Genomic DNA, 27,988 nt, shown 5'->3' with positions numbered 1-27,988 from the left:
AGAAGGCGGCAAAAAGGCTTGGCAATGGGTAGCACACACTGTCACCATAGTTTTCTACTGTGTGAAACAGAATGCTGGACTTGATAGACAACTAGCCTGATCCAGCAGGGCATCTCTAGTGTTCTGAAGAAATCAAAGGGATATGGATCTTGAGATAGCTGGAATACACTTCCCTGAGTATGCCTGTTTTTCAGCAGTGGGAAGCCTCTTCCACCTCACTTCTAGGGCTGCCAGCTCCAGGTTCTGAAACCCCTGGAGATTTTGGGATGGGGCATGGGGAGGACAGGGATCTCAGGGGGGTTACAGAATAGAGTTCACCCTCTATGGTACAGTGGTTAAAAGTGGCAGCCTCTGATCTGGAGAAAAGGGCTTGATTCCACACTTTACCTCCACATGCATCCAGCTGGTTGACTTTGGGCTAGTCACAGTTCTCTTAGAGCTGTTCTCATCGAATAGTTTGGACCAGTTTCTCTCTCTCTCTCTCAGCCTAACTTACCTCACAGGAACCTTGCTCACTTTCCTGCTTTCTACCTGACAAAGCTTATACCCTAGAATTCTTGGTGGTGTTCAAGGTGCTACTAAACAAACCTGCTTCTAGTACATAAAACCTGGGTTTGTTCTGCATCCTGATTTTGGCATGTTAATAATCAGAACCAGAGTAACATCAGACCCCAGCCCTAGGAGCATCCATTTTTCTGTCTGTGAAATGTTGGCAGGTAAACCCAATTCCCCTTGACCACAGTTTGGAGAACTTTGGCTTGTAGACCAGAGAAAAAGAGCAGGATGCTGCCTAATCCTCTCTCTATATATTCAAAGTTATTCTCCTTTGATGGGGCTTTACTCTCAAGGAAGCATACGTAGGATTTCAACTGTAGACTGAAAGGCTTTCTTCTCCTCCCTCTTTCGGTAGGAATACAAGAAGAATCGGGCCTCTTTCCAACTCAGCCAGGAGAAGGAGGGGCAGCAATTTGGATACTTCCAAGAGGCTTCCAGACAGAACAGTAGATGCATCCTGACCCCCTGTGTTCCAGCATGCCAAGAATTGGGCCATGTTTGGCCCTGGCCCCACAGGCCTGTGCGGCTTGCCCTGTCTACGGAAGCGGGAGGGGAGAACGTGCATGCCAGGTTTGTGTCAAAGACAGACCCAAAGGGCTTGCGAAAGCAATTGTGTCCAGTCTAGGCAGCATGTGTCTCCTGCACTGGTTTCTCCAGGGAATATGGCCGCCCTCCAGTCCTCAGGCCTCCGCTCTTTCACCTGTTTGTGTACCACGGAGCTGCAGTGTCTTCCTGGGCAAATATAGGAGCTTTTCCAGGTGCATTTTTGTCCGTCCTCCCTGTACCTTTAAGCTTCCCTACATGCCTCCTCCCACCCTCTCAGCTCAACAAAACATTCCCTCTGCTCGCACAGCTGAGTGCAGTCAGGAGGGGAGCTGATGGAGACTCTCCAGGGTGGCATGAAAGGGCTTTTCTAAAAGGCGCAGGCCGGACTGCTGCGGAGCCAACAGGTGAGTCCAGGTCGGGGATGGCAGGAGAACCATCCCTTATGGGTCAGGGGGATTGGAGAGTCTTCTGGGGAGGTGATGCTCACCCTACTTGTCTCTCTTGCGTTTCCAAATGAATATGGCGCACAACTTGGGCATGCAAAGAGGGGCATTTGCCAAGGCAACTTCATGACAAACAAAAGTGAATTTTTTCTCTATAAAATGTGCCCACAGCTCCCTCCGGGCAGGGAGAGAGCTTTAGGAAGTAAAACTGTAGTCAAATTATTCAGGGTCTCGCATTCTCAGATTCTGTGCCTGCATCTCCAACATTCTCTGGCATTTAAAATTAGGATTCTTGGGGTTTCATCTGGCAGTTTTAGGTTTGGGAGGGCTGAACTTGGTTTGGGAGGGCTGAACTTGGGGGGGAAAGGCATGCTTGAATCCAGTATTTCAGTTTCAGCCCCTCACCCACCCAAAAGACGTTTCTTCCTGGTGAAGATCTTTAGGAATATAACTACAATTTGAATGAATGCAAAGAGGAAAAAGTTGCACACAAATCCTCGATTTTCCTTTTAAGCTGATGGGTGGGATGTTTAGTTTCTGATCTAGCAAGAACCGGAAAATTGGGTGGGCATGGGTTTTTCTTGTGTGGTTGCAAAAGTTTCCTCTGCTTGTTGTTTTCTTTCAACTGGAAACACTTGAATTGAGTCCTCAACTGACCCCAGAGTTTGCCTCACACTTGGGAGGAAACTGAATCTCGTTCCTCCTGGTTTCCAGTTTCTTGTAGAGCTCCATTAACATTCTAAGGACACCTCTGTTCCTCAAAACAATTATTCCCCGTTCTTCTGTAGACTTCCAACCTCTCATGCTGATCCTGGCGTCCTCCCGGATGGGTGACAATCACTTTCCCTTCTTCTCCCCACAATAGGCACCCTTTGAGGTAGTTGGGGCTGAGAGAGCTCTGAGAGAACTGTGAAAGGCCCAAGGTCACCCAGCTGGCTGCATGTGAAGGAGTGGGGAAATCAAATCCGGTTCTTCAGGTTAGAGGCCACAGCTCTTAAGCACTACACCAAGCATTGGGTCAACAAACATTCCAGCCTCTGCCCCTAGGAGATTGTTCTCTATGATATGAATAAAAGACTAGCAATATTTATTACAATATGACCTTTCATGAGTCATAGGCCATTCGCTCAGATAGATAGGTGAAGGAAACTGGCACTGGGAAATCTAATGGGGAAAGCTGGGGGGGGGTCAAGGCTTGTTGTGAATCCCTTCATTAGTCTTTTTAAACGTAGATCTTAATTTAAAAGGGAAAAGGGAAAAGGAAGAGTTGACGCGGAACTCTTAAGGTGTGAGTCTCATAAAGCCACAGAATCAGCAGTTACATATACTGAGGGAGGTCAGAAGTTTGGACAGAGTTTTTCTCAGTCACTATGACCTCAAATAACTCTACTGAATCCACATTTCAGACGCCAATTGGCTGTTCTTGACATAGTTTCTCAAACCTTGTACTCACCAGTTGTCTTTCATGTAAATTATCTATTCATTTCCCCTCCACATTTCTACCTTAATGCGTACCCAAAGCCAATATACCATTCTCCTCTTTATTTAATACTAACAAAAAACCCTTGAGGGAGGTTAGGCTGAGAGAGAGTGACAGGCCCAAGGTCACCAACAAGTTTCAATAGCAATTCCACAGATTTAGGCTTGGGAAGGGAGATTTAATTAATCAGTTAACTAACTCCTTTTGTACCCCATCATTCTCCCCTATGGGCACCCAAAGTGGCATTCTCCTGTCTTGTTCCATGTATTGTTCTTATGTTATTATGTAAACTGCCCTGAGCCCCCAGGGAGGGCGGTATATAAATAAATAAATAAATAAATACATACATACATACATACATACATACATACATACATACATACATACATAAATCTTCATAACAACCCTGTGAGGTAGGCTAGTGTCACCTGGCAAGCTTCCATGACATTGGAACTCAGACTTCAGTCTCCTCTGTCAGTTGTAATCCCAGGAGATCTCCAGCCCACCCCCTGGAGGTTGACAATCCTAGGCACATCATGGGTGTTTATGAAGTTTTTAGGATTAATAGTTGCTCTTGAGATGCCTTCCAGGGATTTGGGTGTCTGCCTTGTCCTGTCACAGCAGCGTTGGTAGGAGGATGGTATCCCTACAGCCTTGCAGCCAAGGAAATTCCCCCTAATAGCATCCAAGCCTTTGCATCCCTGATAGCCCAGGGCCTGGTCTGGGCATTTTGGAATCATTTGCCTAGTGTGCAGCACCCAAACAGAGTGACCACTAGACTGGAAAACCTTTTAATAATTTTATTCAACTGCAGCAGAACAAAATGACACAGGGGAGGTTGTCCCAAAAAAGCCTGTGTGTCGAACAAAGGATTACATGTGATTTTATAATATTCCATTGAAGGCAGGGAAAGGTGATGCTTTTCAGGTCAAACCAATAAACTGGGGTCTCCACCCCTTTGCACGTCCCACAGGACCCCCCATTGCCATTATGCTAAGTCACCGGGAAAAGTTTACAAAAGGTAATTTCCCATTCTTTCTCAATTTTCTGGTAACATAAACAATGGCATGATATAAACAATTGTGTCTGGCCTTGAGAATAGAACATATCAGCCTTGGTAACATTCCAAAATACATTGAAGAACAGGAATAAGTTTTCTAGGCCTTCTTTTACGAAACAGTTTGGTGCACTAAGCTTTTCTTTACAGAACAATAATTAAAAAATATTATTTCACGCTCCTATACATCATCCCTGGAAGTATTTTCTCATCTCCCTGTAGCCTGGTTGCGAAGCAGAGTCACGACATTGAGGATGTCCCTGTTTTATAGGTTTGGAGAGCAAAGGGCTGCAGAGGTGTGCAGTTCAAAGCTTTGTGGAAAAACTCCGGCGGGAAATTGACCCCTTCCCCTTTCTGAAAAGCTGTTAAGTATTTCCTGAATTCTGCAAAATGGAGCCTTGTCTGAGGATGTATCATGCTGTGTTCACTTCCTCGCAGGTTGCATCCACCACACGGGGAACTGGTCAACAACAACCTCAAAAGAAAGCAGTCCATTTTGCTCAAATGCATGCCTGTCCGGTCTCCCGAGAGGCCTGGCTTTGTTTCTGCGTTTTCTCTCCCACTGTGAGAACGGATCAGGTTTGGCTGTAGTTCTTGTAATCCGTGTTCCCCTGAAGTAGGATTTCAGTGCGTTGGGAGTGGAATAACAGGCAACACAGAGCCGACCTTGGGCAAATCACTTTTTAACTTGAGGCTTTTATGTGGATTGATCTGCGGGTAGAATCTTTTGCTCCTAGAGATGGGAAGCGCAGAAATCTTGAATCTGGAGATCTTGCAGAAGCCCAGGAAAATGTGGTGGCTGAGCTATCTGACACTTATTTGAAAATATCTAAAATATCTTTGCTTACGATGATAAGAAAGTTAATTGTGCCGTTTTAGAGACAGGGTGACTGAGGCTGAGAGAAAGCCATCCAGTTGTGAGTGCTTAACACGGAGAGATACAGCTGCATTGCAAAACTCAAATGATACCCTAAGGCAGGGGTAGTCAACCTGTGGTCCTCCAGATGTTCATGGACTACAATTCCCATGAGCCCCTAAGGGGCTCATGGGAATTGTAGTCTATGAACACCTGGAGGACCACAGGTTGACTACCCCTGCCCTAAGGTGCTACTGGACTGAAATTAAACTGCTCTTCTGCAGACTGAGATGGCTATGAGGGTTGCCAGAGACCCTGGGAGATTTGGGAATGGAGCCTGGGGAGGACAGAGACCACAGTGGGATACAATGCCACAGAGTCCACCCTCCAAAGCATCCGTCTTCTCCAGGCGAACTGATCTCTGTAATCTGGAGATGAGCTGTAATTCCAGGGTATCCCCAGGTCCCACCTGGAGGCTGGCAACCCTAATGACCACCCTCTCCAATAAAGATTAAACACCAATACCCTTTTTTTTTGGGGGGGGAGGTATCTTGTAAGCACGGTCTTTGTGTTAGCCTGTTGAAACCACAAGACTGTTGAGCCAGCAAGGTGGATTTCACGTTGTGATCATCTTTCGCTGCCTACAGGTTTTGCCCTCATTTGAGGCCACAATAGAACAAGGAAGGAGGAGGGCACCCATAACCCGGGAAAAGTGGGGAGATGGGCAGCCCTTCTAAAAGAGCAGCAGAGCAGGAGATGGCCAGCTGATGAAGGCCAATCTTACGTTGCTTGCCGCTGTGCCCTGCCCAGAGCTGCCCCAGGTTGCTCTGTATTTCATGGCCACTTATCCTTGACGGCTCAAAGCTAAGGCCGGTGGCTTGGTGAGGTATGTGGAGTGGGGAAATTCGGAAACAAAACAGGAGAGCCAAAGTTCTCTCATTGAAATGTAACCAGGTCACTACCAACCCCACCGAGGAATAGAGTCACTTCTGTCATTGTTAGCCGAACCACTTGGCCGCTATCTCTTGCAAGGGCTGAAAGTGGACGCTGAGGTTTCTCAAAACGGCCTTTCGGACAGGTGAGCCTCTCCCTTGGGGAGGCTGACCTTTCCCACTCTCCCTTACCAGGGGCTGCTGCTTTGCAGAGCAGCCTCCTGGACAGGTTGCCCAGATGCCTCCCCCCCTCCCGAATCGGCTCTGGTGCTCTGAATCCCTTGCCCGATTCCACCCCACCCAAGCCCCGGTTCTCAATTTGTAACTACGTCCAAAGATGCTTTCTTTTGGTGTGACAAGACAGAAATGCCTTTGCCAGGGGGTGTGAGCAGGACTTTAATGCGCTTGCTCAGACAAAATGGAACATCCGCCTCCCCAAGAGGTGCCTTCCTCCCGTGTTTGATGGCAGGGAGTGTCTCTCTTTGCCTCTAGTTTGTTATTGTATTTGTCAGGCTTCCCCCTCCCACTGCCTTTCTTTCCCTCCTCATAGCATCCTGCAGAAATCAAGCAGTTCCATGCGATTGCTTGGATGAGAGGCTGATCATTGCCTCAAGGAGCACTGAGGAGCCCGTGTAGCCTGTATTTCTTTTGAATGGCACAGAATCGCTGCTCTGGACATCAGAGCAAGGCTAAAACCCCAAAAGCCACCATTTTTTAAGCCAGACGGATACATCACTAGAGCAATCTTCTTCCTTTCCGGGCAAAGAAAAGAGGTTATCGTGACCAATGGGTTAGAACCAAGCCCTGTGAGGAAAGGCTGGGCGACTTGGGAATATTCAGCTTGGAGAAGAGGAGGTTGAGAGGGGACATGATGGCTCTCTTTAAGTATTTGAAAGGCTGTCACAGTGGTCCCCAACCCCCGGTTCGGAGACTGGTACCGGTCCATAGATCAGTCGGTACTGGGCTGCGGCTCCTCCTCCTCCTCCTTCTCCCTGGCTGCTGCCTCATGGGGTTCCCTGCTACTCTGCCACCAGCTCACCTTTGGTGCTCTCCGGCGGCCGCCATGGCTGGGGCTCCCCCTTGACGTGCCACTGTGCAGCTGCTGCTGGCAGCGCCCCCAGAGGGCGGTGGGAAGTCAGGGGCGCCGGTGGGAAAGCAAGTGGAGCAGGGGCTCAGGCGGCAACGTTCTTCGACAAAAGACTACACCCCCCCCCCAGGCCTCAGTAAAATTGTCAAGTGTTGACCAGTGCCCGGTAATAAAAAGTAGGGGACCACTGAGTCTTAGAGGAGAGGGTCCTGTTGGCACCAGAGGATCGGATAGAGAGTAATGGGTGTAAACTATGTGGAGAATGATATTGGCTAGATATCAGGAAAAAACGTTTCACGGTCAGAGTAGTTCGGTAGTGGAATCGACTGCCTAAGGAGAGGATGCGATCACACTCAGTGGCAGTCTTCAATCAGCAGCTGGACAGAGACTTATGCTTTAAGCTGATCCTGCATTGAGCAGGAGATTGGACTAGATGGCCTGCGTGGTCCCTCCAAGCCCGCCAACCAAGTGAAGGGGTAACCCAATGAGAAGGCTAGGGAGGATATAGTGCAGGAGCTCAGGTTGTTTCATGCTATCGGCTCAGGCATAAACTCCTGGCTCGACTGCTAACTCTGGGCTGAGAAATACCTGGAGATTTCGGTGGTGGAGCCTAGGGAGGGCAGGGTTTTGGGGGTGGGGGCCCTCAGCATGGTATAATGCCAAAGAGTACCCCCCCCCAAGCATCTCAACCCAAGCTCTGGATCTTGTGTCACTATGGGCTGGGTCCACAGCTGGCAAGCATATGACAAGAGAAAGAGAGCACGAGATTGGCACACCAAGGGAACGTTTAGAGTGGTTTGTTTTACTCTTTGCATTTTGTACCTTTGTCATTTCCTTAAGAAATACAAAATTGGAATAACCTTGTATTCTAATATTATGATTTCGGCACTGCAGAGCTTTGTAAATCAGGGGGGGGAAATCTTGATTTACTGTCATTTCTTTTGGAGGGGTGATTTTCTGAGCAACCGCAAGGAAGTGAAAGGGGCATTGGAACGGACAAAACCAGAGAGACAGAGAGAGTCGTGCAAAGTCGTTCCAGGGTTTATCATTACAAGGCGACACACAAAAGAAAACTGCAAGTCATATAATCGTCTGGTAATCAAGTCTGGCCAAAAGGGGTTTGGACTCCAGGGAGGCCATGAGACACTCAAATCTCTGTTCATGTCCGTAATGAAAGGACACCATTTTCTTTGAAATGTATCTGGTTTGACCGGATCCCGGTTAGTGTTAATTGGGGTGTTAATTTTTCCGTAATGGCTTAGTACCCAAGTGCTCTAATGTGCTAGAATTTGGAGGGAATATTCTTTTTTTCCGAGTCCGTTGTTTAGCTGTTTTTTTTGTTTTTGTTTTGCAAGAGCCAGCTTGGTAGGTTGGTTAAGAGTCGCGGCTTCTAATCTGACAAGCCAGGTTTGATTCCCTGCTCCTCCTCCACATGCAGCCAGCTGGGTCACCTTGGGCTAGTCACAGTCCTGCTAGAGCTGTTCTCACAGAAGTTCTGTCAGGGCTCTCTCAGTCCCACTTACCCCACAGAGTGTCCGTTGTGGGGAGAGGAAGGGAAGGAGATTGTAAGCCGCTTTGAGACTTCTTCATGTAGGGAAAAGCAGGGTATAAAAACCAACTCCCCCCTCAAAATAATAAAAAACAGTAAAAATAAAGAGTCTTACAGCCCCTTAATAACTGAAGAATTATTTTAACAAAAGCCTTTTAAGGCTAGAGTTACAGCTGGAGACCTTCCCTTTCAGGTCTCACTGTTCCCACTTGGTACAGCAGTGGGGGCAAAATTGGGGGGGGGGGTGTTGTGCCAACACCACAGCATCATTTTTGGTGTGAACGCAAAAGTGAAATCACCATGTCAGAATGACAATCTAGGAGTCAACTGAAACTCCATAGTTAAAACCACAGAGTTTTGGATGGATCCTAGAATGTTAACCACATCTCTTCTGGGTTCATGCCCAAAGTGATGTTGCAGCATCAGCACAATGCCAGTTATCAGGTCTCTTACCCCCTGTGTCTCCATAGAGTGACCAGTCTGGGATCTGGAATATTCCCAAAATGATCTCTAGACTTCAGAGATCAGTTCCCTTTCAGAAGCTAGACTCTATAGCAGGAGTTCCCAACCTTTTTGCACCTGGAGGCACCTTTGGAATTCTGACACAGTGTGGTCCGTGCATCCCAAAATGGCTGCTAGAAAATGGCTGCTGCCAGAGGCGGAGCCAGCTACAAAAAGACTGCTCTAGCTTACCTTTAGTGATAATTCGTGTGCTATGGTGGCAGCTGTGGCTGCTAAAGCAATATTTTTAAAGCTCCGCACAGCTTATCTAAAGTCTTGCTGGGCCCACCCACTTCCCAAAGATACTTGATGGGCACCTGGGAATTTCTTGCCAGTTGCCATGGCACCTGGGGGCTTCATATTGTGCACCTGTGCTCTCTGGTATCACATCCCTGCTAATGTAATACAGAAAAGGGGAAAAAATTACAACTGACTTTGCTCTAGTTTTGCTAGGCTAGTTAATTCCAAATCCATGTTAAGTCCTCAGGAGAGGGTGTCAGTGTTGCTGCAGCTCTCTAACACAGCTATTCTACAATTTCATAACAATGTGACTCAGGAGGGAGATTTTTTTTGGTAGGGGGAAGTTTTGAGCTTGAGGCCAGGGCACTTGTGGGATGGTTCCCTTCTTTATTCTCCAGCCCATCAGTTACGATCCTCTTCCTAAACCATCTTTTCTGTGCTCCCACCTGGAAGTTGAGGTGGGTGCCAACCGTAGACGGGCTTGGGGTCTGTGGCCTTGGACTGTCCCCTTTGGGGTTTTTCTGGCGCCTGCGTTACTGTGCCAGGCCGAAACAGTTCTTTTTCACCAGGCATTTCAATAAAAGATGAGATGTCTTTTTAACTGTTTTTACATTTCTGGCCTGGTTGTTTTATGGATATAATTTCAGGCTGCTAGAGGAAAATTTGTGACATTCTTAGGTCCCCTGGCAGGCTCTTGTGACAATATAATACTGGTATTTTTTATTGTGGTTGCTTTTGAAGATTGTTATTTAATTGTTCTTTGAGATTTTTTAAAACAAAAAACCTTCAAGAGCTGCCTTGAGCTGATGCCTGGAGAGGCAGCATTTAAAGTTTTCTAAATGAATAAACGAATAATCCCTAGAGCCTATTTTTAACTTTCACATGGCCTATTTTTAGCTTTTGTATTGTCCCCAGATGGAGCAGTCTCTCAACTGGTGTTCCCTTGATTACAGCACTGTGCATCTAGCAATGAGATATTAGACCAGGGCAGAGTCTGCACTTACTTTGTTTATTCCATTGTCAATCCTGTTGAATTCAGATCGATTTGAACTCGGGTCTTTCTCTTCCCCCCCCCTCCCCATTGAAACAGAAAAGTGTTCTGCACATGGTTAGGATAGTTCAGAAGGGGGCGGAGCCAAGCCTCTTTCTTTCTTTTTTTGAAGGGGGGGGGGAGAGGAGCCACGCAGGGGGAGCCTCTTTCTTTTCTTGGAGGGGGTGGGAGAGGATTGAAGAAGGCAGAGAAGGGAGGAAAAAATCCAAGACCAACAGAAATTGAGAGAAATTAGGGGCTTCTCCTTTAAGGCAAGCTTGTCACATGATCAGCTTTGGCCAATCAGGAGTTCTCTACCACAGAGCAAAGCCCAGATTCAAAACAGCCTGCTTTCTCAATTCGATTTTTAAAATATTGAGCATTAAAAGCACTCTATCGCACAATAAAGGTAGGGTCACTCAGGATCAATCCTTGTTGCAGAAGGAAAATTTAGATCGCCCAAAATCAAAACGGAAATCGCATTCTGTGTAGACGGCAGGGACTGAATCCACCTGGGATTGGAATAAAAGCTCCGTGCAGTTTACACCCAGGCTTTCTCAACCAGGGTTTCATTAAATCCTGGGATTTCTTGCTGGCCCTGGAAGGGTTTCCTGAATGGGTGGGAGTTAGTTAATTTTAAAATAATTTAAAAATGTGTTAAATATTTATCGGGTGATAGGACCATATATGGTCATGTTGACCTGCCCTACCCCCAAATGGCCAATTTGGGCCTGGAGAGGGCAGGGAGGGGAGAGGCCCTGGGTGGGCCACGTACTCATCTATGCTTCCCAACCATGCTCCTTATCTGGTGTAGAGACACATCATGGATTGAGTTACCACCAGCAACGGTCAGCTGCTGGGTGAGTGCAGAATCCTACAAGCTAGATGTGATGTCTAGTCCATTAAGGGGATGTGCAGAGCCTGAAATTTGAGGAAATTTGAGGCCACCACACACTCTTTCAGAAGTGGGTCACTGCTTGGCATTATGGCTCTAAATGTCAACTTTTGATCTCCAGCACAGTTTTCTGAGGTCTTTGAAAGAGGCAGGTCTTTGAAAGAGGTGTGCCTTTGAAGTTTGGCAGGGAAGAGAACTCCTGCCACTGTGCATTCCTCAATCAGTAGCGCCACAAGGCAATAAATTTCCTTTCTTCAGGAGAACTGATCTCTGTAGCCTGCAGATCAGTAGTAATTCTGGAAGAACTGGCAACCCTACTTGCCAAAAAGCCCTGGTCTCATTCAGCTGGCTCAGACATTCCCAATTTCTTTCTCTCCAGCTTGTGAAAATGGTCACCATGACTTGGTTTAACACACTTATCTGTTGCTGTATACCAGCAAGGTAAAAAATTGCAATGAAGAATCATATATGCACAATAAAAGCACACAACAAAAGCCAGCAAAGCAGAATAATCCTGCTGTTGTGTTTGTAGTTCTGGTGAGGACGAAGCTTGAGGTCCAAGCCTGCACTGTAATGGACCAATGCGTGGCTAGATCCTGTCTGCTGGATCCAGTAGTTAAAAGCGAAACTGACCAATAGCAGACACTGATGGGAAGATCTATTGTGCAGCTCTTGTATATACTGTAAGTTGAGGCTGGTGTTGGGTTTCTTCGGTTCAGTTTTTGCCTCTTTGTACCATCATGCTGGGGTCAAGTGCTGGAATGAACTCCCAAAGGTCTCTGAACCCGGATTCCCATGAGTCACTTGCAAAATGCTATTGGAAACCCACTCTATGGTTTAGTTACAAATGTTGTTTGAAATTCTTTGTGTGTGTGTGTGCTCAAGGCAAAATATGAACCGTGATTTTCAGACGGACAGGTATTTGCTAAAATCTCTCACATTGTCATTCCACTCCTCCACCAAAGAGCTTGAGCCAACATCCCTGGTTTGCCCTTTTCTTCTCCCATCCCAGTGTATAAGGACAGCCTGCTAAATATGGAAAGCTGAAGACAATGAATAATTGAGGTCCTCAGTCCATCTAGTCTCATCTCATCTCTCGGACAGTGACTATCCAACATTGCAGCCAGTGAAAGGTCCTTCCCAGCACCCACCAACTAGAGATCCGGGACCAAAATAGATGTTAGATTTCACATGAATTCACCATATGGGACTTACAGCCATTTAGAAGCACTGCAAGAGCCAGATTTGCCATCCCGATCCGAATCAGGCCCTGCATTGTGGTGAACTGGCATACAACCTAACATCTAGTTTGTCCCCGACTCTGATATTTTTTGTGCACAAACATTTGAAGAAAGCAGTTATCAGAACTTGGCTTAAAAAAAAAAAAAACTTTGTGAGTTAAGGAAGAGGTGGCCAATGATTGGCCAGTCTCCAGTTTACCTTTGCTGGGGCAGGAAATAGAACATATGGTGGTAAAGCAGCTCCAGGGATTATTGGATGACCTGTCTGCCCTTGACCCATTTGAGTCTTGCTTCAAGCCTGGGTTTGAAAATAGCAGCAGCTTTAGCTACACTAGTGGATGGCCCTGTTTAAAGCTGGATAGATCTCTCTGGATGCATCTGAGCATTCCATTCTTATCCATCAGTGTGGAGCTGGCATCAGAAGGTCTTTGGTGGTTTGGGTCTTTTTTGTCTGATCAGTGGAAGAGTTCCCATCAAAGGAGTGGAATAAATGGAGGGGGATGTGCTCTGTTGACTGCCACAGGGTCCCGTTCTCTCACCTGTGCTCTTCAACTTGTACATGGGGCTGCTGAATGAGATAATTTAGGCCAGGGGTGGCCACACGACGGCTCTCCAGGTGTCCATGGGTTACAGTTCCCAGAAGCCCCTCCCTGGACAGGGGCTCATGAGAATTGTAGTCTATGGACGTCCAGAGAGCCACAGTTGGGCCACCCCTGTTCTAGACCTTGGAGGCTGGGTGTCATAGTCAAATGACACCCTGAGCTGTGTTTTGTTACCTGAGCCTTCAGAGTAGAGTTGCCAACAATGGTTGGGAAATATCTGGACTTCAGTGGGGTGCAATGCTATAGAGCTCACCCTCCGAAGCAGCCATTTTCTCCAGGGGAACTGATCTCTGTTGCATGGAGATATCTCTAATGCTGAGAGATATCCAGGTCCCACCTGGAGGCTGGGATCCCTACCAGATGGGGTCTGGCAGAACCAGAAAGGGTGCCATATGGAGGATGGAGCAGAATTGTTCTCTCTTGCCCCAGAAGGACAGACCAGAATGAATGGGATGAAATTAATTTATAATTTAGACACATTCCCTTATGTTGAACAGAGTCAAGGCACTGGTCATTTGTGGATGTGTCCTGAGATCACATGACCTTAGTCCTTGAACTAGGCTTAGGCCTTAAGCCTCAGAGACTGCTGCACAACATTGGAAGCTTTTAATATTAAAGTTCTTCTAAGCCATTCCTCACTCTGTTATATTTATCCGTGGATCCAAGAATAATACACTGCTGCCCCTGAATGTCCAGGCTCAAACAGCTGTTCGTGTTTAGCAAGCAGTGCTTAGGAGCAGAGAATATTTTTATTTTTGAGATTCAAAAGTTAGGCTGCTAGTAATGCTAATAACCCCACCTCTTACTGCAGGCGCTAATGCTTTGGCTACCTTACAGGGAGATTGTGAATTCCAGAGTGATGGCTGCATCCATCAATTTCAGTATGGGACCTTAAAGGTTGGCCAAGAAGTTGTGACAGATGCTTGTGTGTGCTGCTTGTGTGGGCTGCACTGAGTGAGTGGCTCAGGATAGGGATGTTGGTCCCTAGGTGGGACCTGGGAATCCCCTGGAATTACAGCTCATCTCCAGACTAAGAGATCAGTCCCCCCTGAGAAAATGGGAGGGTGGACTGAGGACCCTCCCCACCCCAAATCCTGCACACTCACAGCTCCACCACCACCACCAGGTTTTTCCCTGGCAATCATGCCAAATTCAGACATGTCATCAAATCACCAGCTGGGCCCAACCATAGTGTTGGTGGTGTTGCGTTGTGTATAGCCTGCTCTTCTTGAAGACTCAAGGCAAATTACGTGGTGTAAGTGAAGTACAGTCAACAGGAGGGGACATCCAATGCCCAATGCACTAAGGTTTGGACTACGGAAGAAATCTGAAAACAAATTGAAAATTCAGAGCTGAAACAAAGCTGAGCTTTTAAACATGGTCCATGAGGTGGTCTAGTGAAGATCTAGTTGCAGCATGCTTACAGTGTCAGGTAGAAATACTGTGGTGTCAGTCGCATCCCTATCTCTCTACCAATACAAACCCCAGACCATTCATTACAGTACAGCTCAGTTTATTATTGTTGTTGTTGTTATATTTGTTACCCACCACTCCCAAGCAGGTTTGTGGCGGGTTACAGATGTCCAGTTAAAACTCCCATTAAAAACCCATTAAAATGGACAAGAAATACCAATACAGAAACCGACAACCCAGCAACATGGCGGAACCCCCCCCACCCCCAATTCCTACTACTACTTCCAGAGGGAGGAGGCAGGAGAGACAAGATACCCAAAAGTTGTAGCTAGACACCAGGGAGGCCCCTCAATCTTCCCCCTACTGCCCCAGCCTCAACCGTAGACCTCGAAAAGAAAGGGACGGTTCAAAATTATTGTGACAGAAAACAGAACCTATCCCGGGCTATATTAAACAATTCCACAAGAAATACAAATAAACGTTTCTTATCTCTTCTTGTAAATTTATGTGTATAAGCACAACCAGAATGGCCTCTAGATTAAACCGTTTTCAATTTTGTTTTCCTCAGTGGTTGTCCTTCTTTAAATTATATTATATATATGTGGCCTTTGGCTCTTAGGTTTGGGGAGGTCTGTTCAAAAGACTCATCCCTTTTGAACAGACCTCCCCAAACCTAAGAGCCAAAGGCTACATATATATAATATAATTTAAAGAAGGACAACCACTGAGGAAAACAAAATTGAAAACGGTTTAATCTAGAGGCCGTTCTGGTTGTGCTTATACACATAAATTTACAAGAAGAGATAAGAAACGTTTATTTGTATTTATTGTGGAATTGTTTAATATAGCCCGGGATAGGTTCTGTTTTCTGTCTCAACCGTAGACCTGGCAGAAGAGCTCCATTTTGCAGGCCCTGCAGAACACTAAAAGGTCCCGCTGAGCCTGCTGCTCACTCGGGAGCTCATTCCACCAGGTCAGGGCCAGGACTGAAAAGGCCCTGGCCCTGGTTGAGGCCAGGCATGCTTCTTTGTGGCCGGGAACGACCAGTAAATTATCACCCACAGAGTGTAAGGCCCTGGAAGGGGTTCATAGGGTAATAGGTGGTCCCTCAGGTGTGTGGGTCCCAACCTGCATATGGCCTTAAAGGTTGATACCAAAACCTTGATCAGGATTTACCTGGGCAAAAAGTCCTCTTGAAGAATTCTGTGTTGCATGGTTCGCAGGAAGATGGAAGAGAGGGGGCTGTTTCATGAGTTGGGGGCTGCAGCAGAAAACGAGTGAGTATAGGCCATGGTCAATTTTGCTCATTTGCAGGATGGTACCTGCAGAAAGAGAGAGCCTCTTGTGGCGCAGAGTGGTAAGGCAGCGATATGCTGTCTGAATCTGTCTGCCCATGAGGTTGGGAGTTCAATCCCAGCAGCCGGCTCAAGGTTGACTCAGCCTTCCATCCTTCCGAGGTCGGTAAAATGAGTACCCAGCTTGCTGGGGGATAAACGGTAATGACTGGGGAAGGCACTGGCAAACCACCCCGTATTGAGTCTGCCATGAAAACGCTGGAGGGCGTCACCCCAAGGGTCAGACATGACTCGGTGCTTGCACAGGGGATACCTTTACCTTGACCTGCAGAAAGCCCTGCTGGCATGAGCAAAGTTGTCAGGACAGAGCATAGGGATAGAGGGACAGCTCGGAAGGACCAAGGCCAGTTGAGCCCAGTTTGTGGTCTGCTCTTCCAAACGTACAATAGGCACAGTTTAGAGATGTTTCATGCTGTTTTTCACCCACCGTATTTGATGCAGAGGCAGAAGAGTGATCCATTTGCTGAGCGCAGGACTCATTTTGAATGAAACTCATCATGGGCTTGGTCTCCAGCAATTCTCACTCTAGACATCTAGTAGGGAGGAATCAAAGGGGCTGCCTTGCAAATCTGGCCTTGGTTTGTGAATTCACGCTTGCAACTTTCAAAGGGAATTTTTTTCCCCCTTGTGAAATTCATCTTAACCCTTAACTTGTTCTGTTCCCACAGAAATTCCGGAGCAAGCATGGATCTGCAAGCCATTGCGGCGAAGCCTGTTTTAGGCGAAGAAAAGGGCCAGGCAGCAGTGGCTAGTGGGATGTGCTGCAAGGTGACGGTGGCCACCGTGCTTGTGAGTGCTGTCATAGCTGTGTTGGCTGGGATCCTAATGGGTGAGTCCTGTAGGAACTGAAGCATCTTTGTTTTGGTTGGAGCCTGGGCTAGTTACAAGGAGCAGAGATGGTCTGCTCTATGCTGTCCATGCCAGTGTGTTGGGACTTTTGGACTTGGCTTGGTCCTGTGTCCCTCGAGAGAAATAGAGGTGCAGACTAACAGAGCATTGGAGTTTAAAAGAGAATAATCTTTACTAGGAAAGATTAGTTACGAATATATATCATATTCAAAAGCTAAAAAGGTAGTTACAAAGAAATGCATTGCAAGCCTTTATGGCTGGGCTGCAAGCAGACTACATACCCACACATCAGCTGATGGATAGAACTGAGCTTAATTAAGGACACTGTTCCTCCTTGCTAGCAGAAGCACACTTAGCTGCACTTCCTGAAGAAAGTGGAAGAGGGCAGAAGCCAAACTTAAAGGGAATCCCAACTATGTGCTTGGGATTTTTCCACTGCAACTCCAAGGTGACTATTAGGTGTCACTAGTGCTCACACAGGTATGGCTCACCTGTTTAAATAGCTTAATAACTACCCTTCAAGGCTGACTTCACCAAATTACTTGCTGATTGCAATTCCAACACAATGGCTTTATTTAACCTTGGGTAGAGGCTATAACCTGCTTTGGGCTGCATTCTCAAGCAACCTGACTCAGAAACCTTTAAGAAAAACAAGGTTTTATTCAATGTGTTGGCTTTCATGTGCATACACAATTCTACATCTGAAGAAGTGTGCATGTACACGGAAGCTTATACTGGCAGAGACGCAGGCCCTTACAGACTATCTAAGTTCCAAAGAGCCTGCAAAACGGTGCTCTTCCACCAAGCATTGGTTGAGACAAAGGATCACCTTCTCCGTCTGAACAACCCCTCCCTCCCATCTGATCCCTGATTGACAAAGCCTGCTCTAAGTGGTATGATGATAGAGGTTTCTTTAAGCAGCAGAATCTTGCTAGCATTTCCCTGTGATGAGGATGAGCATACTGGCATTGATCTTCGTACTGTTCCACTGCCACCTATCTGGCCATGCTAGACAAGCCCAGTGGTGGCCTTAGTGGCTCTGGCCCTGGAGAAAAGCCCAAGGTGGGGCCCAAGCATCCCTGTCCTTTGTGAAGTGCGCAGAGCGACTTCTGCCACCAGAAACTAGTTGCCCAATCCTTAGAAGGGGCAGCTACAAGTGGCAGCAGGGGCCTCTTCTTTCTGGTGGATTCATAGGCAATCATGGGGCCTGGGACAGCTGCCCTGTTGCCCATTGGTGAAGACTAACCCTGGTCGGGATCCACAGCAATGCCAGTGGGAGGCAGAAGACAGGTTCTTCTAGCTGCATTAAAATGCTCTTGTGTTAATTGGCCCTTGGTGGCTTTGTTGTGCTTTTGTGGGATGCAGCTGGATGTTTTCAGTTCATATGTGCTACCTTGCTAGCATCCATACAGAGGTTTCTGGTGTGGTTAGGCTGGCCCTTCTTTTTGCCCCCACAGTCAGGAGCAAGGGTCTCCAGGGGCCTTGGAAAGCCCACTTTTCTTTCTCTACAGCCTTCCATTTGAAACAAGAGTTCCTCTTTGAGCATCTGGTGGAGCTGCGAGGGATCCGCTATGACAGCAGCCTGCAGTGTCAGAACTCAGACTACCATCGCACGTTGACTCCCGTCCTGGAGAGGCTGGTAAGTTGGCCCTTCTGGGAGAGAAAATTCATGCCTCTTTCTTCCTCAAAGGCCATGTTTTGGGACAACCCTAAATGCTACGTGGCTGGCATCTTTAGAGGGAAGGACATGGCAAAATGGGAATCTCTCTATGTCCAAGTGTGGAGTGTGTTGTTGTTGTTGTTAGGTGCAAAGTCGTGTCTGACCCATCGCGACCCCATGAACAATGATTCTCCAGGCCTTCCTGTCCTCTACCACAACTGTCCCCAACCCCCGGTCCGGAGACCAGTTGGTACTGGGCCGCGGCTCCTCTTTGTCCTCCTCCCCGGCTGCTGCCTTGGGGGCTGCCCTGCCACTCTGCCGCCAGCTCACCTTTGGTGCTCACCGGCGGCCACCATGGCTGGGGCTCCCCCTTGGTGTGGCACTGCACAACTGCTGCTGGCAGTGCCCCCCAGTGGGCGGTGGGACGTCAGGGGTGCCGGTGGGAAAGCAAATGGAGCAGGGGCTCAGGTGGCGGCGACGTCCCTTGGCAAAAGACTACCCCCCCCCGGGCCTCAGTAAAATTGTCAAGTGTTGACCGATCCCTGGTGATAAAAAGGTTGGGGACCACTGCTCTACCATTCCCCGGAGTCCATTCAAGTTTGCACCTACTGCTTCAGTGACTCCAGCCAGCCACCCCATTCTCTGTTGTCCCCTTCTTCTTTTGCCCTCAATCACTCCCTGCATTAGGCTCTTCTCCAGCGAGTCCTTCCTTCTCATGAGGTGGCCAAAGTATTTGAGTTTCATCATCAGGATCTGGCCTACTAAGGAGCAGTCAGGGCTGCTCTCCTCTAGGACTGACCGGTTTGTTCGCCTTGCAGTCCAAGGGATTCACAAGAGTCTTCTCCAGCACCAGAGTTCAAAAGCCTCAATTCTTTGACGCTCAGCCTTCCTTACGGTCCAACTTTCACAGCCATACATTGCAACTGGGAAGGCCATAGGCTTGACTAGATATACTTTTGTTGGCAGGGTGATGTCTCTGCTTTTTAGGATGCTGTCTAGATTTGCCATAGCTTTCCTCCCCAGGAGCAAGCGTCTTTTGATTTCTTTGCTGCAGTCCCCATCTGCAGTGATCTTGGAACCCAGGAAAATAAAATCTGTCACTGCCTCCATTTCTTCCCCATCTATTTGCCAGGAACTGAGAGGGACGGATGCCATGATCTTCATTTTCTTGATGTTGAGTTTCAAGCCAGCTTGAAGTGTGTTAGTTGCTATTTTATTTACTTCTCAAGAGTGGGGAGTGTCATAACGTCTTATTTGGGATTCGACCAGGGGATGGACTGGATCTAGGAAGTGCTTTTTCTGTGTTTGGTGTTCATTAGCACGTCTGTTAGGAGGTATTTTTTCTGCATCCAGGTGGAGTTCATTAGTCCATTCGAAAGTTCATTAGTCAAGGTCTTGCCTGTCTTATCTGATAAACTGCTGTGAGCTGTATTTAGAGTCCCATGTTTTTTTTTCCTGATGTTTTTAGGGCTGGTAGGCAAACTTTTTTATTTTCAGACTCTTCTTTCATTGAAACTGTATCAGTTTTTATGAATTTCAGTGGCTTCCCTGTAGTTGTAGAAGAAGAAAAAGAGTTGGTTATTATATGCCGCTTTTCCCTACCCGAAGGAGGCTCAAAGAGGCTTATAGTCGCCTTCCCATTCCTCTCCCCACAACAGACACCCTGTGAAGTGGGTGAGGCTGAGAGAGCGCTGATATCACTATTCAGTCAGAAAAAACTGGCGAGCCCAAGGTCACCCAGCTGGATGCATGTGGGGGAGTGCAGAATCGAACCCGGCATGCCAGATTAGAAGTCCGCACTCCTAACCACTACACCAGACTGGCTCTGTATAGTCTAACTTAGTAGCTATTGGTGTAGCCCGGTATTTCTGTGTCTTCAAATAGTATTCTGTGTTCAGGTCTGAATCTGCACTGGGCTTTTTATCCCCAGCACCCCTGAATTAAAAAGAAGTCAACTACACATTATTCAATTTTTATTTGATATTTAGCGCTTTACATTTTCCCTCTGGAACATCTATAATTGGTCCGTGGTGATGCTACCTTTCCCCCGCGATATCCAGGAACAGATATAACTCGATACATTTGAGGAAACTTCTCAGAGAGCCCCAGTATTAAGTGTGGATGTTCTGCGTTTTGCTGGATTAATTTCCTTCCCCGTGCCTCAAACGCTGACATAGTGAAGCAGTCTGTTGCTGATTGATCAGGGCGTCAGTTCAAAGACTGCGTGATTCCTGGTTGCCATTCCCTTGCAAGACTTATTTTTGCCCTCATTTCTAAAGTGACTATGCTCCGAGCCCACACTTCTGTGTGCCTCGTTCAATAAAAGAAAAATAAACAAGCAGCCTCATGCTCCATTCCTCCCTTCCCCAGCTGCTTGTTTTGGCTGCAGAGGAGACAGCAGGAAATAAACCCCTCTCCAGCCTTGTGCTCCTTCAGTGCCAGCTGGAGCTTCGTGACAACCACTCCCCGTCCCCCTCTGAGCTTTCCCAATCAAGCAGGAAAAAGAGGGCAGCCACACAAGTGTAGAATGCAATCTGTTTCAATTTTGGAAAAAGCAAGGAGGAAGACCTAGGTTCAGATAGATCTGAATTCTGCAGTATTGACAACAGGAAGGGGGGGGAAGTAAGTGCAGAAATAGCCCAGATTGGGTTAAACGTGTTCAGCTACTGCAGATTTATCAGGTTGTTTTAGTCTGCAATGCCTTTCATGTTCTTTTATTCTTGTCTGAATGCTGAATTTTGTAGTCTCCATGTACACTTGTCTACAGCTGCAAGGTATGTGCTAGACTCCAGTGGAGGTGATGGGGTCGCTCTTGTCTTTTGATTGTTGTAACATTTGTTGTATTTTACTGGTCAGTCCAAAGACTGTTTGAAATCTTTCCTTTTCTGGTTACCTCACTCTTTGATGCTTCCTGGCTAGAAGCTCACTTTGTGATCTCTCTTTCTTGCCTTTTAGTTTAAAAGCAGTTTTCAGAACTCGACCCTGGAAGGAAGTTGTCTGAGATGCTCCATCTTGCATTACAGGTAAGTCACACTGGGCCCTTCCCACACGTGGCCAAAGGCTGTACCTGAAAGGAGGCCTTCTAAGGACATTCTAATATGACAAACAGCAATCTCATATTTGTTTGATTGTTTGTTTGTTTATTTATTTGTGTGCTTCATTTATGGTCCTCCTTTCTTGCAGAGACTCAGGGGATTATTAGGAAGGAGACTGATAACAAATCAGCCAGTATCATAATGCCCCTGTATAAATCAATTGGGGGGCCTCATTTGGAATACTGTGTACAGTTCTGGTCACCCCACATCCAAAAAGCTATTATAGCATTGGAAAAAGTGCTGAAAAACGGCAATGGAAATGATTAAGGGGATGGGAACACTTTCCCTACGAAGAAAGGTTAAAGAGGTTTTGGCTCTTTTAACTTGGAGAAATGATGACTGAGGGGTGACAAAGGTTTACAAAATTCTGTTTGGGATAGAGAAGGTCAAGAAAGAAGTACTTTTATCCCTTTCTCACAATACAAGAACTCCTGGGCACTCAATGAAATTGATGAGCAGTATGCTTAGTACTTAGTATAAAGTGAAGAGGAACTAAAGAGCCTGTTGATGCGGGTGAAGGAGGAGAGTGCAAAAGTTGGCTTGAAACTCAACATCAAGAAAACAAAGATCATGGCATCCGGCCCTCTCAATTCATGGCAAATAGATGGGGAAGAAATGGAGATAGTGACAGATTTTACTTTCCTGGGCTCCAAGATCACTGCAGATGGGGACTGCAGCAAAGAAATTAAAAGACGCTTGCTCCTGGGGAGGAAAGCTATGGCAAATCTAGACAGCATCCTAAAAAGCAGAGACATCACCCTGCCAACAAAAGTGCGTTTAGTCAAGGCTATGGTATTCCCAGTTGCAATGTATGGCTGCGAAAGTTGGACCATAAGGAAGGCTGAGCGTCAAAGAATTGAGGCTTTTGAACTCTGGTGCTGGAGAAGACTCTTGCGAGTCCCTTGGACTGCAAGGCGAACAAACCGGTCAGTCCTAGAGGAGATCAACCCTGACTGCTCTTTAGAAGGCCAGATCCTGAAGATGAAACTCAAATACTTTGGCCACCTCATGAGAAGGAAGGACTCCCTAGAGAAGAGCCTAATGCTGGGAGCGATCGAGGGCAAAAGAAGAAGGGGACGACAGAGAATGAGGTGGCTGGATGGAGTCACTGAAGCAGTAGGTGCAAACTTAAATGGACTCCGGGGAATGGTAGAGGACAGGAAGGCCTGGAGGATCATTGTCCATGGGGTCGCGATGGGTCGGACACGACTTCGCACATAACAACAACAATGCTTAGTACAAATGCTGTTTGTCCACTTAAAAAGTAATGAATCCATGGAATTCACTGCCGCAGGGAGCGGTGGCTGCTACAAGTATAGACAGCACCAAGAGGAGACATTTGGAGCAGAGGTCCATCAGTGGTTACTATCCACAAGGGATAGACACTATGTCTGGGCAGTGATGCTCTCTATTCTTGGTGCTTGGGAAGCCACAGTGGGAGGGCTTCTGGAGTTCTGGCCCTACTGGTGCACCTCCTAATGACGCGTAGGTTTTGGCCACTTTGTGACACAGAGTGTGGACCAGATGGGCCATTGGCCTGATCCAGCATGACTTTTCTTATATTCTTCTAGAACAATGCTGCTATCCTCCCCAGTAGTTCTAGCTCTGAAGGAACTCTGATTTTTCCATTGACAGGAAAGGCAATTCCAGTGTGCTTGTCCGCTTTCGCCTCTGGTTCTCCAAGGAGCCACCTGGCCCAGGCTTAGAAGAAGAAGTTCTCAGGCAGGGGCTAGCAGCTGCCCTGGACAAGCAGGGGGTTCCTCTGGCTGCCTATGGTGCCATTTCTTCAGCCATCTTGACAGGTATGGTCTGTTGCATCCCAGATCTAAGTAGAGGGTGAGCAGGGAGATTGGGATTGTCCCAGCTGCTTCTTAGTCATTGCAAGTCTATGGAAACTCATGCGATACTCAATCAGATTGGTTAGGCTGCAGTGTCACCATGTAGCATTTGGGTAACACTTCCGCATGTTTCAAAATGCTACACAGACATCATTCTGTTGTGATCCTTACATCACGCTGTAAATTAGGCTGGGAGCTAAGGCTGAGCATAGTTTGTCTAAAGCCACATAGTGAGTGGAAATCTGGGCAGGGATGCTTTCTCATTCATTTCTCACTTTCATATCTACATACTTGCACCATCTCCATCAATCTGTGAAGACTCTGGAGAGGCCCCCTAGTTGGCTCTTAACTCTCTGCTCCATCCCAGCCCCTACTAAATGTAGGAAGCAGTATGTGGAGAAATGCCCTCCACCCTAGAATCCACCTTGATGTTTAATTAATTGGAGCTACTCCCTACACAAGCCATAGAGGCTACAATGCTAATGAGAGGAGATGAGTCATCTCTGTCTCCCAAGCAAAGAGCTCTTTGGCTGTTAGTTATGTGAATTGTTCTACCCTCACCCCCGCCCTTAAGAACAAAATGTTTAATAATTCACACCAAAAATGGATAGAGGCTTGGACAGCCGAATGAACCCAGAGGGGGATGAACTCCAAGGGGAGTTCATAAATACTCTGGGCTGAATCTGCACTGGGCTTTTTATCATCTATCAACTCGAATAAAGAAAAGCAATCTGCACCTCATGAGATTCCATTTTGACAATTATCACTTTAAATTTTCCATCTGCAACATCCTTGATCGACCCCACAATGACATCACCTTTTCTCTGGGATACCCATGGGTGGATATTATCTGATAAATCAGAAAAGTGCTCCGAAAGCCCCAGGATAGCAAGTGTAGGTGTCCAAAGTTTTTCGGATTAACTCCTATCCATTTTCCCTCCAACGCTAATGTGGTGCAGTAGTCTGTCACTGATTAGTCAGGGCACGAATTCAAAAAGGAAGGGTTTCCCGGGTGCCATTCCCTAGAAATTTTTTTTTTTGCCTTCATTACCCCCCTCACCCTTTCTTTACTGAGACTCAATGCTGAAAATGTGAATGAACCACAGTTAGAGATTGTTAATGCAACTGGCGTTTTTCCTGTTCTCTTCTTCTATGCCTCATTTGCTTCTAGTACAGGTTTAGAGAGGCTCCTTATGGATTCCTTTTGTCATTCTGCCTGTCCTTCCCCTTAACTCACTGCTCCCTACTCTTTCCATTCCTTCCCATGATGTGTACTGAGTTTTTTTTTAAGGGAAAAATTGATAGGACCATGCCATAACACAATCTTTGTCCTACAGGAAGCTAACCTTGGTTGGGTGTACTGTTGGGAAGGCACCTGTGATAGTGACCATGACATTATGACTCATGGGTTCGAGACTAGGGAGAAGTTCGTTTTTTTTAACAAGAAATTGTATTTCACACCAGTGTGGTTGTTTTGAATGCAAACAAACCAACAGTCAGAGCAGTCTCTGCTAGCTGTAGACTACTGGGAGCCTCCTTTGTTAGCTTTACGAAGTGGTCCTTGGAGTAACATTGCCACTTTAGCTATACAGGTGAGTCTGCCATGCAAGTCTCTTTGGCGTTCACAGTTCAACAAGTTTCTGTGCCATTACAATGAGCAATGAGCAGACAGTCATGCGGAGACTATGTCACCTACGAAAACTTGTCTTTCTGGTTTCCATGGAGCTTTTTCCAATCAGATGCAGAAGACCGTGACTTGGTGAAGGCTGTCTCAGATCAGGGGAAACGTTAGTTGCAGTTATCTTACAACATCTGGGCCTGGAGTGAACAGAAATCGGCAGGACCGAGGACAGAAAAAATCAGTGAATGCAGATTCAGCCCAGGATATTGGAAAGACACTCTTTTTTATCTTCTGACTAGGGAGGGGGCAAACCTTTACTTTAGCATTCCTTCTTGTCCACGTGGGAAGAAGTCCCAAGTCTGAGAACTATGTTAAAGCTGTTTCTTAAAATGCTGCGGTTTCAAGCGTTTCACAGCCTTATCCTAACAACAGCAGAGTTTAGTGAGAGAGAAATGTGCATTTTCACCTTTTCTTTGTGTCCTTACTCACCATGAATTTTGAACAGACCATTGTACTCTTTTTATTTTTGTTTATTAAGCCTGATTTCTGTAGAGAATGACATGCCGTATCTAACTCATCTTGCTATCCAAGGTGTGGTAAAGGAGATGGACAACGAGTGAGCTGGCCACCCATTGAGTACGGTAACTTCAAATTGCAAAGGTGCAATAGATTAAATCCGCCCCCCCCCCCAATTAACTAATATAAGCAAAGCAGAAGTGTTGGAACCTTCAAGCAGAAGCACAGATTCCAAGGGCTATATGTGCAAAATAATTTAACAGCAGATACTCTCAGATTTGCTGGTGGCAGCAGTTACTGCTCAGGTAGAAGTTTGGTACTTCCCTGGGAATAATAGGAAGAGATGGCAGCAGGGAGTGGAGACCTGGGAAAGGTGCACAGGGCTGTTTCAGCCTCTCAGGACACAAAGAATGTGCAACTCCATTCCTTTGAAGAGTGAAAATACGAAGGGAAGAACTGCTTTTTTGTATCCCGTTTTTTACTTCGTGAAGGAGTCTCAGAGCGGCTTACAATCGCCTACCCTTCCTCTCCCCCACCTTGTGAGGTAGGTGAGGTTGAGAGAGCTCTGAGAACTGTGACTGGCCCAAGGTCACCCAGCTGGCTGCATGTGGAGGAGGACTAGGGAGTCAAACCTGGTTCTCCAGAGAGTGCCTCCCTTAACCACTCCACCAGGCTGGCCGAGGGATTCTTCACTCAGCGCCTGGTGATCTTCGGGAGCTTTGTGCCTCTGGAGTTGCATCTCATGCTTGCCCTCCTTTCTGTCTCTTGCAGGGCCACAGAGTGTCTCTCCAGCTGGGATTGTCTTAAAATCAGGTATGCATCATTTCACTGAGTGTTTGTGGATTGTGGCTTTTAAAACATCACTGCATTCTTTCCCCAGCCAACCCGAATTGTTCATTTTTTCATTGAATGTTATGGCGCCTTAAAGAGCTACAGAGGCATGACAGTACAAGCTTTCGCAGTCTAGGAAGAGCCACAGGCAACTTCTGTTTCTGTTACCATAACTTCTCCCCTGAACTTGAATAAAAACCACCGAATAAGTCATATCTCTTAAGACAGAAATGTCAGCCTCAAAGATTCTGGACTTTGGTATGCATTACATTTTTCATGTGACTGCTGTGGGCCTACCAAGGGGGCTTTCATTCAGAAATACTCTCCAGGTTCCATCTTCGAAACTCAATTCCCAGGCACACAGGAGTCTTAGCAGAATGACAATGCGATATAAGGAGTGGGGACTTCATCCTTCTCATTCTCCCATGCTTTTTCCACAAGCTGAAAAGCCTCCCGGGAGCTTCTGTTTACCATATTGGGAATCAGGGGTGCTGAGTCTACTGGTCCAGGCAAGGATCCCCACTTTCTGGACTCACCTTGCCTCCCCTGCACTCCCCCCTCCAAACTCACCCAAACCTGGAAGAACGTCCCAACTTGCTGACATCACCTGTTGGAGGTGGGGGGGTGAGGCTCTGGTTTAGGAGCAAAGGTCTATGACTTGAAGCAAATGCTACCATAGAGTTTTGCCAAAAAGCTGGAACATCCCTCCCTCCTATGTCTCCGATATACTGACACCACTTCTTTTTTTTTTTTATAATTTTGTTTATTATTATATAAAGCATTTACAGAAAAATTGAGAAGAAAAAGCAACCAGCTGATATGGTTTGCCATCTCTTTTAACATACATATTCAGTTCCCATCACATATTATTCCTAATCTAGAAGTTTTTACCATTTTTCTTAGCCAAGTGATTGTTAATACATATGAGAGTATGATCTGTTATAAGAATACATTCTGTTATTATCTTAAATGATATTAGGTCAGTCTCCTTCATAAATTGGCCCTATTAACATACATATTCAATTCCCATCGCATATTAATCCTGATCTAGGAGTTATTACCATCTTTCTTAACAAAGTAGTTGTTGATACATATGAGAGTATAATCTATTATAAGGATATATTCTATTATTGTCTTAGATGATATAAAGTCAGTTCCCTTCATATATTGGTCCTGTCCTAAAAATTCTGCTGTCTTTCCCCCAGGAAGTCAGGAGAATACTCCATTGTTCAACTCATCCTTCAGGTGGTCGCAGAAAATGAAATTGTGTTTTTTTCCATAGTAGAGTGTTTCTGATTGTCCTTCTGTCAGGGCCAGAGAAATCTCTTACTTGATTCTTGCTGCCAGTCGCCTTTGAGTTGGCTCTGACTTTATCAATCTGGATCTCTTCCTCTGGTCGCACAGGAATATCTCCTGATAGCTTCCTGGTTGCTGTCGCTTTTGAATAGACTCTTTTTATTTTGCTGATCCAAGTCATTTCCTGCTCTAAATAGACTTCCAGGTTTTCGGTGCTTTCCTTCCTTGAATCTGTTTTCCCAGGTTCTTCAAAGGTACTCTGGGTTTTTACATCTCTGGCTCTCTCTCTCTCCTGTTGATTAACTTCCAAACATTGAGTTTTCGTTTGATTTATTATTGGCAGAGCTGTATCAGCTGTTCTCTCTCCGTCCAAAAGCTCCCCCTTAATCCCACGGATTTCCTTTTCCAGCTTATTGACTGCTTTCAGTATCTTTGAGTTCCCTTCGCATAACAAATGGAAAAGCTGTGCCTTAGTTAATTTCTCCATAGTTCCAGGCAGT

General features: G+C 46.5%; 1 protein-coding gene across 1 annotated transcript in view; it reads left to right on the top strand.

The window, feature by feature from the left end:
- Positions 1 to 921: 921 nt before the first annotated feature.
- TMPRSS9 (transmembrane serine protease 9) overlaps positions 922 to 27,988 on the top strand; it is a 50,853-nt gene continuing 23,786 nt past the window's right edge. Inside the window, exons 1-6 of the mRNA XM_077332346.1 lie at positions 922 to 1,125; positions 16,451 to 16,611; positions 18,143 to 18,270; positions 21,247 to 21,314; positions 23,022 to 23,188; positions 26,133 to 26,174. Coding sequence (XP_077188461.1) covers positions 16,467 to 16,611; positions 18,143 to 18,270; positions 21,247 to 21,314; positions 23,022 to 23,188; positions 26,133 to 26,174 — 550 coding nt within the window. The 5' untranslated portion in view covers positions 922 to 1,125; positions 16,451 to 16,466. The remainder of the gene's footprint in view (positions 1,126 to 16,450; positions 16,612 to 18,142; positions 18,271 to 21,246; positions 21,315 to 23,021; positions 23,189 to 26,132; positions 26,175 to 27,988) is intronic.

The sequence above is a fragment of the Paroedura picta genome, chromosome 4 (assembly GCF_049243985.1).
Source record: "Paroedura picta isolate Pp20150507F chromosome 4, Ppicta_v3.0, whole genome shotgun sequence".
Classification (NCBI taxonomy): Eukaryota; Metazoa; Chordata; class Lepidosauria; order Squamata; family Gekkonidae; genus Paroedura; species Paroedura picta.
This window is presented reverse-complemented; position numbering and strand designations above follow the sequence as displayed.